We start from the raw sequence: 15536 nt of genomic DNA on the forward strand, positions 1-15536 counted from the left end.
CACTGCCTCCAGTGGGAGTGGGTTCCATAGTTTAACTATGCTCTGTGCAAAGAAGGACTTTCTACACCAACCAATTGTGCTTCTGAAGGCAAAAAGGCTTGTTGCAAGGCCTCCAACGACATTCATAAATGGTTTGCAGACTCATGGAAGAAGACAGTTCTTTGAATAATGACCACCCTGTGTTGGGGGATTTATTTATTATTTATTGCAGAGAAGTACCTGTGTGGAGTAAAATCCACCGCCATATCTCTGTTGTTCCGACAACCACCTGATGATTGGAGTAGCGTAGTTTTGGTCTCCTTGCATTAGAGCGGCAAGCAAGGCATAAGCTGTAGTTTCAACCATCCTGGCAGTGTCCTCTGACGGAGCATTTGGATCTAATTTGTTGAGGGTTTCTTTCCAATAGCGATACATAGGTGGGCCTGCTATTAAAGGAAGGCTAATGAAGATAAGTCACAGTGGGGAGGGGCAGAGTAAGAGACAGCGCCAGAAAAAAAATCACCTGGATGTATGTAGATGTGTATTACAGTAAGCCAGTAACTTATCCAGGGGTAACATTCTAGGGATTATTCCTAAAGCCAAATTGTGTATAGTTAAAACCCATTGGGTTCAATGCGGGGGGGGGGGGAATTACCAAAGTAATTTTTCCTGGAATCCCACTCCCTTGCCACCCCTTTTTAATGTTTACTGCCCACCCACCCCAAGCTGAATGTGCACAAGTTAAATGTGTGCAAGTTGCTGGCTTACTGTATTTACATTTATAGACTGCCTTCCATACAGACATAGGAAGCTGCTTTATACCAACTGATCCATTTTAATCCAGTATTGTGTGCACTGACTAGCAAGGGCCCTCTGGGGTTTCAGGAAGGGCGTATTTGCAGCCCTTGCTGGAGATGGCGGGGATTGAACCTGGGACCATCTGCATGCAAAGCAACATTGAAAACCATATACAGTGGTACCTCTAGATGCGAACGGGATCCGTTCCGGAGCCTTGTTTGCATCCGGAGCAGAACGCAACCGGCGTCTGTGCATGCGCGAGTCGCGATTTGCCACTTCTCCACATGCGCATGACATCATTTTGAGTGTCTGCACATGCGCGAGCGGCAAAACCCAGAAGTAATGCACTCCATTACTTCCAGGTTGCCACAGAGCGCAACCCAAAAATGCTCAACCTGAAGCAACTTCAACCCGAGGTATGACTGTAAAACAAATTACAATCACAAGAATACGCATCTCAAGTGTCAAAGGACAGAGTGAAAAGAGGTACAGCTTCAGCATTAGGTGAAAACTGTACAGTGAAGGTGCCAGACACACCTCTGTGGGGATAGAGTTCAATAACTTAGGGGCTGCCATAGAAAAAGTCTCCTCTCCTTGGTAATCATTTTCCATACTTCTGAAGGCGCTGGAACCACCAAGAGGGCACCCTCTGCTGCTCTCAACACCCAAGGAGTCTGTAGAGAAGGAAGCTGCCTTTCAGATATTTGATTGAGATCAGGATCATTTAAGGGCTTTAAACACTAATGTGAGAACAATGAATTAGGCTCGGAAACCAGCTGACAACCAACACAGCTGTTTTAAAATGGGTTATATGAGATTTAAATGAAACCCCAGCAAGTATCTCTGGGCTGCTGCATTTTTCACCAGCTGAGGTCTAGTGCCACCATCACTACGGGAAATTGCTATAAGCTGGGGAAATGGACATTACTTGAGTTTTTACCTTTCACAAGGGCTTCCCTCTTCAGTGCAAGGTAGGCTGCGCGTGTGCCAGGCTGCCTGGATCTTGTCAGAGTGAGTGCATAAGTAACTATTGCCAAGGAAAACGTGCTTTGTACAGAATGAAAATTTTGTAGCAAGTAATCTTTAGCTTTGTTTTTTGCATCTTCAATTCTCTGTGAAGACAAGAACCAAATGTTCTTATTTTATTTTATTTTTTCCTTGCTTCTGGTTACATTTGTACCACACGCTTCCTCCACGAAGGAGGCAGCAGCAAACATGGTTCTCCCCCACCCTCATCTTATCATCACAACCACACAGTGGGGCAGGTTAGGCTAAGAAATAGTAACTGGCCCAGTGAGCTTTGTGAATAATACTCTAACCATTATATAACAAGACATTGTATTGGAAATGTGCCTGGTGCTTTTCTGTTCTGCTACGAAACCTCAGCATCAAACTATCCAGGGCATGAACGAGCCAAAGCTGAGCACTTTAAGGAACACAAGAAGCTGCTTTAGACTAAGTCAGACCATTGGTCCAACAACCTCAGTATGATCTACACTGATTGGCTGTGGCTCTCCAGAGTTCCAGGCAGGGGGCATTACCAGTTTCACCTGGAGATGCCAAGGAATGAACGTAGAGCCTTGTGAATGCAAAGCAGACCACTGAGTTACGACCCTTCCTCAGTGGCCTTTGGTCTGTGTAGCTCAGTATCTACAATATATAGCAGTAGTTCTCTGGGGTTTCTCAACCCTGTCTACCAACATCAGGAATTGAACCTCAGGCCTTTTGCATGTAAAGTTGATGCTCTACCACCAAGCTATGGCCCTTCCCCAGTCCTTCCTTTAAAAATCCTGCTGATCTCTACAGGGGTGAACGAAGGCGTTGTGACACCCGGGGTGCAGCATCACTACATAGGGCGCATGTGTGGCATTGCTATGTACACCGCACATGTGCTGTACATAGGGGTTTGCTGGCAGTGCTGCTCCAGTGCCATACAGATGCTGCTGGTATCCTCGCAGCTGAGATCCCATGACGCTCGAGTGTCACCGGTGGCAAACCGCTATATGCAGCACATGTGCAGCGCCATTACGTACAGCGCATGCGTGCGACGCCACACATGCACTGTACATAGCGGTTTGCCACCGGCGCCAGGATCCTCTGCTCGCGGCTGTAGCCACGAACAGAGGATCCTCCATATGCGGCTCATGCAGTGCAGTGGCTGCTCGTGCCGCCGCGAGCCTCTATGGTGTACCTTCTTGTCACCCCCTCAGACATGGCACCCAGGGCGCACACACCCCCGCACCCCCATTGCGACGCCCCTAGATCTCTAGCATTCTTGGAATCTGACTGTTGGCTTGGAGTACAAAAATGCAGTCTGTGGGAAGAAGGAAGTAATCACTTTACACGCACCTGCAGTGGGCAGATATGAATTGATTTTTCAAATCCAATCAGAGAGAAAGCGGTGAGATACAAAGTCTTTTCTTTCTGTTCCTTAGGTAGTGTACCCTTTTAAAAAGCAACATATACACACATGCAGTCAGACAGATGATGCTGCTGATAGTAATAATAATGATGATGATGATTACCCACCCTTTATCAGCAGGTCCCAAGGCAGGTTGCAACTATTTAACATTCAGAAGTTAAAACAGATTACCAACAGGGGAGTAGGCCAGGCCATGAAAACACAGACCTCTGGTGTCAAAGGTATTGTGTGTAGTCAATGGTCTTTATGATATATCTCACAAAAGCAACACACAAGACAAATCTGAGCGTAAATTAAAACAAAGCCATTTTCAGAACTGCAAATAATTAAAACTTAAAATTGCAATTGTTTTGTTGAAAGAAATCCCCATGGCAGGTGACAGTGTTTTGGGTCAAAAAAGTAGTACAAAACTTAATTGCTGTTCCCCTATATATTGCTGCCCTATAGGTAGCGATGGGATGGAAATTCAATTCACAATTAAAGATGAATCCATCCAATTTGCACTTTCTGAGACAATATGAGAACTGAAACACAGCCATCATCCAAAATTCAGACTTATCTGAATTTGTAATGCAGTTCTCTAACCAATATGTACAAAAATGTATATATTATGAGAAAGTGTTCATAAAAATGCCTATGTTGGTGAAAATAATAAACAAAAATGCAAAGATACAAAATTCATTGCATTAGCCAAAACTGTATACAAAAATCTGCTTGGAGTGAGATTTGCACCAAAATGCTGAGAAATTTTCAAGAGTCTTTTGTAAAACAATAAATAAATAGTAAATCACTGCAAAAATATGAAGAACCAAGTTTACAGTTAGAAAAATGAGAAACTGAAGAAACAAATTGACAAGTTTGTTTACCTCTATTCCCTCTCTCTGTCTAATGGTGGGGTCAGCCCTACAGTGGATGAGTTGTGCTAACAAGAAAGGCCTCATCTAAATCATAACTTTCTGTCAGTTGTTAGTTAGAAAATGAATTCCTAAAAAAACAAAAAAACAGTTTGCTTACCTGTAGTTTTACAGGTTGGTAGCTTGAAATCTCCCTGAAAGATCCATCTGCCATTTGACAGTTGTCAATCATCCACGTCAGAGAATTGCACACAGAATTCTTATCAACAGCCACATATTGGCTCACTTGTCCCAAAATTCTTAAGGCAAAAGCTGTCAGCCTGCCCCATCAACAAAATAAAACAAATATATCTCCTGAGGAAAATTTGAGCTGGCTGCTAATTTTGAAATTAACTCCTACCCACAGCCTGCACACACAAATTTGGGTTCTGCAATTCTGAACAAACAAACAAAGTATTCCATGGCAAGTATTTAAGGTTAATTTTCTGACAGAGCATCAAACTTGATGACTGCTGTATTTATACTGTGCTGCTCTATGGCTTTAAACGTTTCACTCATTCACTAAGGCAGCAATCCGATATGCAATTACCAGGGAGCAAGTCCAGAGAACCCAGCAGATCTTACTTCTTGGTAGACTTGTCTAGCATTGCACTGTAAATGTGTGACCTTTCCAGCCCATGGACTTATAACCACAGCTGCTGTGAATCACTCTTTTGCTTATACCAGGAGCTCTAGAGGTAGGAAGTGCGTGATTTTGCCACAACTTTTGGTGTGAACTTAAGGTAGAAAGATGGCAGCAGATGGCAAAGTGCTGCTGCTACCTGTAAACAAGCTAGCAAGAAGTGCTTGGTGTTGCTTGGGAATTCTAAGAAGCCAACAGCAACCCTGAGTGACAATTGGTGCAGCTCTGGAAGATTGTGCCTGCCACCTTGATGCAAAATGGTGCCCAATAGTATCCAAACATAGATGGAAGCCTGCTCATTGATCTCAGGAACCCTCTTGCAAAATGTTTTACAATATCTTGAGAGATGTCTAACTCGGTGCATATTTGAAAAGTTGAGTCAGCCATCTTGATTCAAAATGGGATCCTACGGTGTCCAAACACAAACAGAAACCTGCTCCTCAACCTTAGAACCCATTGTGTCAAATTGTGTTACTATATAATAAGAACTGGAACGCGGGTGGCACTGTGGGTAAAACCTCAGCGCCTAGGACTTGCCGATCGTATGGTCGGCGGTTCGAATCCCCGCGGCGGGGTGAGCGCCCGTTGTTTGGTCCCAGCTCCTGCCCACCTAGCAGTTCAAAAGCACCCCTAAGTGCAAGCAGATAAATAGGTACTGCTTTAAAGCGGGAAGGTAAACGGCGTTTCCGTGTGCGGCACTGGTGCTGGCTCGCCAGTTGCAACTTCGACCTGGAAGTGTCTTCGGACGGTGTCGGCACCCAGCCTCTTGAGCAAGATGAGCGCGCAACCCTAGAGTCGGTCACGACTGGCCCGTACGGGCAGGGGTACCTTTACCTTTACCTTTATAATAAGAACTATATTTGTTAACATATATGGAGAACTCACCAGGCACTAGGCTCTCCTTTCTCCCACATACTGTATGAGAAATCCTTTTTCTGGAATGACAGGATGCTGACAAGTCCTATAAGGTACATAAAGCAGCGTATTCAACGTTTATTCCACTCATGCCACTACTTCAAACATTAGGAGATCATTCTCAATGACTATTATCTCCAGAAAGAGCAAACAACATCTCGATAATGCCAGAGCTCCCTGCAATTATGCCAATCATAAGCCTCTGGCTAAATTATCATCACAAGGCACATTGTTTTGGTGATCATGCAAGGACTTCAGGTCGACCTTACCTTGAAAGACCACAAGGGAATACTAATTTACCTTCTTTCATCTTCCTCCTCAGGTTAACTTTTGGAGTGATAGTTTCTGGGCCAAGTATGTCCCAGCTGTCTGTCCTTTCCAGGTAGTCATATGCATAAAAGACCGGCACAACATTCATAAGCTCAGTTTCTGCACTCCCCTTTGGGAGGTTGACAAGAAGTTTTAGCCCTTCTGGGCTGACAGCTACATTAATCACTTCACCTAGAAGAATTCCTGCAAAAGAAAAACGGTACCATGAAATCCTGTCATTTTTGTTGGCGGGCGGATGGAGGTTGTCCATGCTGCTGAGTTGGTATAAAATACGGGGCCTTTATGGAGGTGAGGCCCAGTTACTGGAACACCCTCCTAGGAGAGCTCTACTGTTAGCTACTTCTCACAAGGCAGTTAACACTCACTTTGTTCCTATTCTCTGAGTAACAAGTTAGATTACACCAAGGGTGGGACACCTCAGGCCCAGAAGCCAAATGTGGCCCTCCAGATCTTGCCCTTGGAACTCTCGCCAGACCATACACTCCTCTTCCCAAGCCACATGCCTCACTGGCCCTGGTTTGAACCCATAATGTTTTTGCCTGGCTGGAATATGTCCTTAAACTCTCGCTTACTAGGATAGAGGAAAGAGATGCATGTGTGAGTGTGTGTGGAGACTAACCTGCTGTACAAAGTTAAAATTTACATTTGTTGCTCTACTCACTTTTGTCTCTGGGCCTACTCACCACTAGTCAGGGGCCCTCAGAAGGTTGCCCACATGGAAATGTGGCCCTCAGGATGAAAAGGGTTCCCTGTCCCCTAGGTTAGATACAAGATACAGAGCCTTCATAGTGGTGGCCCAGTATCTGTGGACTTTCTTTCCCCAGGAAATGTATATGACCCTATCATGTGTTTTTGTTTGTTTGTTTGTTTGTTTGTTCATTGTATTTATACACTGCTTTTTCTGCCAAGGCACCAAACTAAAACAAACAAAGTTGAATGGGCAAGGAGGGAGCAGGTTCTGTTGTTGTTTATGCTTTCCTCACTTGTGCTCTTCTTCCTCAAGACTGTCGACCTTTTAAAAGCAGCTTTTGTTTCAATCCACTTTTAATTCATGCCCCCGCTTAGATGTGCTTTATTACTGCTCTTTTTGAAATATTATAGTATTAACTCTGTCATCTGCTGCATTGTGACAAGTAAAAGATTTTAAAACCCTTTAATTAATAAATGTAAATAAATATTTCAACAAGTATTGCTGTTAAGCAGATTATGACTTGTCTGGTGTTCCTTGTGCATTTTACTTCTTACTCTCAGGGTTGCCCTTGTAAAACTCAGCAGGGAGGAGGAAGGGGAGGAAACTAGAATTAGTTGGCTCTGCTTGTCATTGGCTCTGGCACCACCTACTGTTGGGGCCCTTGCCTTATTCCCTACCCGTCTAAATGGGCACCAGTCACAACAGTTACAACTTATAAGCGGCTTCAATCATCACCAATAGAGAAGCAGGATTTGTAAACAGAGGTCTTCAGAAAAGATAGGAACATAAGACCAGGCTTGCCAGATCATGCCACCAATCTAATACAGTGGTACCTCAGGATGAGAACAGGATCCATTCCGGAGCCCTGTTCGCATCCTGAATGGAATGTAAGATGCGACGGCACGTGCGTGGGTCGTGTTTTGCTGCTTCCACGCATGCGCGTGACATCATTTTGAGCGTCTGCACATGCGCAAGTGGCAAAACCCAGAAGTAGCACGCTCCATTACTTCCGGGTTGCCATGGAGCGCAACCTGAAAGCGCTCAACCTGAAGCACATTCAACTCGAGGTATGACTATTCTGATGGACTAGTGGCCAGCCAGATGCTTATGGAAAGCCCACAACCAGGGCATGAGGCCAAGAGACATCTCTCAATCATATACCCCCAGCAACTGGAATTGTCAGAGGCATCCTGCCACTGATCTGAATACAAGTAGAATGCCACCATTATCAGCAGCCACCAACAAGCTTATCCTCCATTACAAATAAATGACATGAAACCTGATTCAAGGCTAAAAACGCTTGTAATATTTAGAGGCTTAAAAGCAGCAAGAAAACGTGATTAAAATAACTGTGTTCCACCCACTCCATTTTACCTTTTATATTCAGAGTCCTCTCAACTTTTGTCTTAGGGACCATGTTTGATGGTATCCTGTAACGAAATACTTGCTCTCTTTCCACTGTCCCTGTTGTTGAAAATATATGTGGAGAAACCATGGAAATTTATTGTGTTACATATGCCATTACTAGTGCTAAAAAAATTTGTGTACTATATTAGCCTTATTTATTTCACATTTCCATCCTGCATTTCAAAGGTAGACATTTGCAATTATCAGACCTAGATCTTCAACAACGTGGTGTGCCTGCAGACTAGGGTTGGGGGAGTAATTTTGTTTGATTCACATTTAAAGCTAAATCTACATAAATCAGACTTCCTGAAACAATTACATCAGGGATGTCCAACAGGTACATATATTGTGATCTACTAGCTCAACAACTTTTGTAGATCACTGCCAGTTTTTTTTTATAGTGGGAGTAGATCTCAGTCTCTTGAAAGTTGGACATGCCTGAATTCACATTCATATGAACTTTTCAATGCAGTTTGCCAACCAAGCAATGTGTATGGAAAATGCATATACTGTACTAAGTAAAGTGCACCTAGTCATGAAAACAAATTGCTCCACAAAAATGTATGTGTTAGACTGCATACAAAACGTGTATATTAGGAGAAACACACACTAAAATTCTGATGGATTTTCATAAGGACTTCTATAAAATTGCAAAATGACGTGGAAATGTGAAGAAGTGAACTTTAGATTACGAAACTGGCAAATTCACCCACCCTTACTTCAGACTGTGCTCATATCTGATGTCAATGCTATAATGATGCTAACTTACACGGGAATGAGCTCCATTTAATTCAATGGGTCTCACTTCTGCACAGACATAGTTAGGATTGGGACTGGCTTATAAGGAAAGGATCACAGCAGAGTTTGGGAGGCAGGAGGCACGCTATGCAATGACTTAAAAATAATAACCCACATGCTAGTTCCCTTTGTAAAATACCAGCAGCGTCCTGCCTGGCATTGCTCATGAAGTCTAAGAAACCAAATAAAAAATAAATCACTGCAGTTTTGAAATCAATGCATTTTTAAAAGTTTCATCCTGCTGCCTTGATTTAAAATGGCATCCAATTGTATCTGAATATAGACAAAAACCCACTCCTTAATCTAAGGAACATTCATGTAAAATTTTGTTATATCTGAAGAGGTGCCCAAATGCCGAATGAATCTTCCAAAATAAATAGTGTAATCCATACAGTGCAATCCTTTACATGTCTACTCCTTAGGAGACTCTTCTGAGATCAAAGCTACTGTCAGGAAACTGCCATCGGAGCCAGAGGGAGAGGGAGGGCTCCAGAGGGATTCCGGAGAGCGTACCGGGAGGGAGAGAAGCAGCCCATCTTCTGGGGAAGGAAATCAGCGTAACACTAGTGGAGAAGGGGGGCAAATGGGGGAATCGGCGAGGTGGCTCCATGACTCCTCGCCGGAGACCAGCGGGGAGAGCACGGGTCCTCCGCTGCCCACACCCTCCCTGCGCAGAAGGCTTCCGCGCAGGGAGAGTAGGCGGAGACTAGGTGTCAAAGAGCTTCTTTGCTGGAAGAAGTTCAAGAAACGCCCACTGACGGATTCTGCCAGCGATTGAGACAGCCACGGGTGAGTGGCTGTCCGGACAGAAAGGGTTCACCCAGGTAACTCAGCCAAGCGTGGCGCCGATTTACGCACAAGCAACCCCTAGAAGCATTACAGGTAATTATTCCCAGGTATGTGTGTACAGAACTCATGCCCAAGTGACTGTTCTAACAGCAAATCACATTGAGCATGATAATGCTTATCTGAAAGAGAAAGAATGGATCAGGAAAACTGAATGGAAGGGAGGGGGGAAAGGGTAATTTGCCATACCATAAACACCCTGTGGGTCCAGCGTGTGACCTTCGTGAATTTCCTTTCTTATCCCTTCAGGCTAAAACCAAAGAATAGGGAGATAACATTATGCAGGCCTGTCAAGCTTATTCATTGCTTATTCATTCCCCCACTCCAAGAATCTCTAGCAAAAACTAGTTTTTAAAAAGATATAACAGTTGTACATGCAATACACACGAACACACCAACAACTTTATTTGGGGACTGAAGTCCCTGCTAGTGGTGGCTACAGTTCATTTAAAACTGAATCAACACAGTGAAATATTAAATTACAACTAACAACAGAATTTACAAATGTTCCCTGCAAAAGGGGACTGAGAAGCCACCAAGAAGAAAGGATATGGCAATCAGGCACCCTCCATCATTCCAGGTACAGGTACAGGTATAGGTAAAGCTAAAGGGTAAGGGGACCCCTGACCATTAGGTCCAGTCGTGGCTGACTCTGGGGTTGTGGCGCTCATCTTGCTTTATTGGCCGAGGGAGCCGGCGTACAGCTTCCGGGTCATGTGGCCAGCAGGACTAAGCCACTTCTGGAGAACCAGAGCAGCGCACGGAAACACCGTTTACCTTCCCGCTGGAGCGGTACCTATTTATCTACTTGCACTTTGATGTGCTTTCGAACTGCTAGGTTGAGAGGAGCAGGGACCGAGAAACGGGAGCTCACCCCGTCGCGGGGATTCGAACCGCCGACCTTCTGATTGGCAAGTCCTAGGCTCTGTGGTTTAACCCACAACACCACCCACGTCCCACAGGTATAGGTACAGCTCAGTTTTTTCCTCCACCTACCAATGCCCTCCCACTAAGGTTACCAGAAGGAGAGGAAGCAGCAGCCATTCCACTGTCCTTAGACCCAGCTATGTGACTCGCATTCTGTTGAATTTTGCAACTAAGAACTTGTCGTCCTGGGTTTGCTTTCTCCCCTCCTCATCCCTCGTCCCTTTAATATGTTGTGAGAGGGATTAAAATCACGTGTGCTTTATAAACAATCATTCATTTCTGATTTGCAGGGGTGGGAAGGCTTTTCAAGAAAAATAGCTTGATCTTACCACAACTCTTAATGTTCTCACTAGGACTTCATTGACAGAATCACCCTTCAGTGTAAAGTTGATGGTGTGGAGGCCTGTCTCCAGAGGGAGAATCTTGAATGTTGCCAAGGCAACTGATGATCCCTGGAGATCCCGACGCCTGCAAATGGTTTCTTGGATACCGTGCTGTCCAGTGCTCGTGCCTCCAAAAAGGCAAATGCCTTCACCCACAGATACCTTAGTGCAGTACTAAAGCATGTGTCAAAAAGGGTTAGAAGAGGTTTCCATCAGCTGACTCAGTAACATGTAGCTTATAAGCATGTGCAAAGAGGTATTTTCTTTCGTTTGCCCTGAATCTTCCAACATTAAGCTTCATTGGATGTTGCCTAGTTCTAGAGTTATGACAGTTCTAGTGTCCGCACCTCCTTTCTGATTCAGAATGGAAAACGAAGGTGGGTGCCCAGTTCTGGCATCCGATGAAATGTGGACATGTTTCAGTGAATGTATTCAACATAGCAGAGATCGACCCGGTGTAAATAGCAACTAAGCAGGAAGTGCAAATTATCTCACACACATTACAGAGTTTTGTGAGGCTACTTAATGAGACTTATTGGATGTGCCACAGGCACCCACAGGGATTCACATTATAAAGTGATTTTTTAAATAGAAATTTTGCATTCATAATCTCAATGGAACAATTGAAATTTTAGTAATTTTTGACTGCTGTGAAATTTTGTTTCACTTGATCTTCCAGTGTTAAGTCTCATCACTTACAGGGAACAATATGCTCTTTGTAGGGATGGAAGGATATCTCAGTTTTGGTTCTCTCAGTTTCTCATTTCTCCAATACAGTGGTACCTCTACTTACAATCACGATCCATTTCAGGGTTCCTGTGTGCACCCCGAAAATTCTGTAAGTAGAGTGCTGCTACTGCGTGTGTGCGAAGCCCAATAGAGCGCTTCTGCGCATGCGTGCACAGCGAACCCTGAAGTAAACACTTCTGGGTTTGCCGCGTTCATAACCTGAAAAGCCGCAACGTGAAGCAAACGTAACATGAGTTATGACTGTATTAAATTCAGTTCTCCACATTTCTGCAGGAATCTTCTTTTTTAAAAAACCTAATGAAAATTACTCAGCATTTTAGTACAAATTTCTCCTTCATAAGCACTTTTTTGTAAGCAGTTTTGACTAATGTATTAAGAGAAATTGCTTGCAAAAAATGCATTTTTACATGTTATTTTCATTAATATATTTATTTTAATGCACACTTTAAATTTTTATGTGCAGTTTTTAACAAAACATTGGTTGGAGAACCAGATCATAAAACTGAGATAAGTGTGAATTTCAAAGGACGGCTATGCTTGGGTTCTGATATTGTTTTGGAAAGTGCGAATCTCAGATATATATACTGAATCCAACATTTCCCCCATCCCTAACTCTTAGCAACATTTTCTGTCAGAGCCTTACCCTGGTTCTGGAACCTTTGTAATTGTAAACAGATCCTCTCAATTCTATCTGTTCTCCACGGACAACAGAGTAGGGAACATGCACATCTATGAAGACGTTTTTCATTACCTGCACCTGAAGTGCATCAGCAACACAGATACCTGTGTGAAAATCAAACAGGCAAACAAACAACACCATTTGTAAGTAGTATTTAGTATTTAGTAATTAATTAACCAGTCAGTATTTAATAGCATTTACTAATGCTTTTTTAAAACTACTGATGCACTTTATACATATGGGTGAGCAATATGGTTAGCACTAACAGAATTAATAGCTTAACATGTTTATTAAAATACCATTAAAATGCTTTTTGGGAAGGAAGGGCTTTTTGTTTTAAATCTGCAGATTGATGTAGGAAATGGAACAGAATGGAATTATGAGTCAAACACGTGGAAGTTTATCCATTCCTTATGATGATGGTTAACATCATGGATGTTTTTAATGCTTTGATGGAATTGCTTTGTTTTGTTTTTTTAATTATGTATGGATTTTATCATTGATGTTACAAACAACTTAGAAGGCCATATTGGCATGTAAGCAGTATATAAAACCCATTTTCTGATCTTAATGCCCTTACAGGGGAAGATGGGTTTAATGTTGTTCAGGTTGGCAGCCAACTTGTGCCAAAATATTCCATGCTTTAACTATGCACAATACAAAGAAGGACTTCCTTTTTTCATCCTGAATCTCCCGCCATTCTCTCCCTCCCTCTCTCTCTCTCTCTCTCTCTCTCACACACACACACACACACACACACCTCTCCTGGGAGACATCCCAATTCTCCTCTGTGTATTGGACAAGTTGGTCAAGCAAAGCTGGAATCTCAGAGGTCCCCAATTGTCTCATTTTTCATATAAAATTTCACTCGCTCATTAAGAAGGGCTACAACAATATGAGACATTTTATACATACCTTTGTCTGAAATGCTAACTCCTTGTATTTCCCAGGTGGTGATAGAATCTGGCAATGTCACAGGAAGAGCCTTTGAACTGCATTTATTAGGAGGGGGAAGGCAAACACATCAAAAAAAAAAATGTAGCTAACAAGCATCAGTCACAATTTTTAAAAAATATACTACAAAAATGCATTATCTTATAGAAAAAAATGTGTATATTAGAAATTTGCACTAAAATGCTGGTGGCAGAAATCTGGAAAACTGAAAAATGAGGAACTAAGATCACAAATCTGTCCATCCTTACTTGAATAGCTGGGTATTGTGAGACCTCCAGGTATAGGGCAGTATATAAATTCAATAAATAATAAAAATTGAACCTGGGACCTTCTTCATGTAAGTTGTATGCACTGAGACAGTGCTCAATCCACTATAAGGAAGCTACCAGACAACTATCAGACCACTGATCCATCTAGTTCAGTCCTGTCTATACTGGCTGGCAGCAGTTCTCCTGGGTTTAGCTGTGAAAATGTTCTCAATGGATACTTCAGCTCATTCAAGAGAGCAGTTTCATTCTAGGCCACAGCTGAAGTCAAAATGACTGAGTCTCTCCCAGAGTACTGTACCTGTGAACTGGGTGAACCTCCCATAGCCAGCTTTCAGGAAAATAGCTTCGGATCTCTGGGTCCAAATTCAACATGGCATCAAGGGCTGGAAAATATTTTTTAAAGGAATTTCAGAAAATTAGAAAAGTCAGCCAGTAGTCAGGAACTGCTAGGACCAGCACAGGGATGTGGAACCTGTAGTCCTTAGAGATGCTGTTGGACTCCCGCTCACATCAGCCCTGGTCACCATGGCCAATGATCAAGAGTGACATGCTCAATTGTATGGATCAGTTTCCATATAGTGTGTACAGTGGTACCTCGGGTTAAGAACTTAATTCGTTCTGGAGGTCCGTTTTTAACCTGAAACTGTTCTTAACCTGAAGCACCACTTTAGCTAATGGGGCCTCCTGCTGCTGCCGCGCCGCTGGAGCACGATTTCTGTTCTCATCCTGAAGCAAAGTTCTTAACCCAAGGTACTATTTCTGGGTTAACGGAGTCTGTAACCTGAAGCGTACGTAACCTGAAGTGTATGTAACCTGAGGTACCACTGTATTGCATTTTCTCTCCTGCCCCCCGCCCCGCCCCTTTTTGGCATTGGAGGCTAGTTTTTAATAGGTGCACCTTGGCTTTAGGTTGTGGAAGACCTTTCAGGCCTTTTCTACCTATCCTAGGAGAACAGCGCCTTGGCTAACTCCAGCTACAAAAGCTGAGGCTGCTGAGCAGACTCTTGAACTGAGGGAAGGTTTAGTCAGTGGGTGTTGGTTTTTTTTGGGGGGGGTTGCTAATGTTGTTGATGTTAAATGTGGAAATTGTTCAATTTGATTGTGTTCTTTTTGATGTTTTGTTGTGTATGACTACTTCTGTTATGTTCGTTATGTATTTTTTTATATTTTGTGAGCCACCTTGAGCATTGAGTTTTAACTTTGGAAAGGCAGAATAGAAATAAAACGATTGACTGGTTGATTGCCATTACAGCAAATACTATTTACGTACTAAACATTTATAACTATAGTAGGAAACTTGCACGTTTAGGAGAATCTAATGGGAAATCTTGAGGAAATTTTGTAGTTCCATAAGCATCTCCACAGTGTCAACATTTTGCAATAAGGATTCGGTCAAAACTTTAGGGGTTGTATCCAACTAAGGTTTACCCTAAGTGGACACATTGAAATGAATGGACCTAAGTTCATCATGCTTGTTAAATTCAGTAGTACTACTTGGAGGACTAGAATCGGCTAGAACCCTGTGTTTATGTAGTTAAAGTACTCAACAAATTTGCTTAATAATGAGGAATTGCAATTGGGGAAGTGCATTAAAAAGTGTGAGATGAATGAATGTCTCACAGGAAGATGTGTAAACACCCCAAAAGCAAATCAGGATGCAGGCAGTATGAATGCTCGTTGCCATACAATCTTCCCATGAACAAATCAGTAAAGACAGGATATAATCTGTTATGAGTTTGGGGAAGGTTGGGGAACCAGTCAAGAATGTTCATCTGTGGATGAAGACGAAATGGTCACTTTAGTACTCCACTTTAAAGGAATGAGCTGGGCTGCAATTAGCTGCCTCTAAGTG

General features: G+C 43.0%; 1 protein-coding gene across 3 annotated transcripts in view; it reads right to left on the minus strand.

Moving 5' to 3' along the window:
• C5 (complement C5) overlaps positions 1 to 15536 on the minus strand; it is a 76330-nt gene that overhangs the window by 27093 nt on the left and 33701 nt on the right. For 2 of the 3 annotated variants that reach the window (XM_079961898.1, XM_079961900.1), the window contains exons 18-29: positions 13983 to 14067; positions 13377 to 13453; positions 12426 to 12565; positions 10979 to 11206; positions 9912 to 9972; positions 8046 to 8135; positions 5951 to 6163; positions 5621 to 5696; positions 4214 to 4373; positions 3127 to 3222; positions 1718 to 1889; positions 220 to 425 (exon numbers count right to left, since the gene is read on the minus strand). In XM_079961898.1, coding sequence (XP_079818024.1) covers positions 220 to 425; positions 1718 to 1889; positions 3127 to 3222; positions 4214 to 4373; positions 5621 to 5696; positions 5951 to 6163; positions 8046 to 8135; positions 9912 to 9972; positions 10979 to 11206; positions 12426 to 12565; positions 13377 to 13453; positions 13983 to 14067 — 1604 coding nt within the window. The remainder of the gene's footprint in view (positions 1 to 219; positions 426 to 1717; positions 1890 to 3126; positions 3223 to 4213; positions 4374 to 5620; positions 5697 to 5950; positions 6164 to 8045; positions 8136 to 9911; positions 9973 to 10978; positions 11207 to 12425; positions 12566 to 13376; positions 13454 to 13982; positions 14068 to 15536) is intronic. The other variant, XM_079961899.1, reaches the window with a different exon arrangement.

This window comes from Podarcis cretensis, assembly GCF_951804945.1.
Source record: "Podarcis cretensis genome assembly, chromosome: Z".
Lineage (NCBI taxonomy): Eukaryota > Metazoa > Chordata > Lepidosauria > Squamata > Lacertidae > Podarcis > Podarcis cretensis.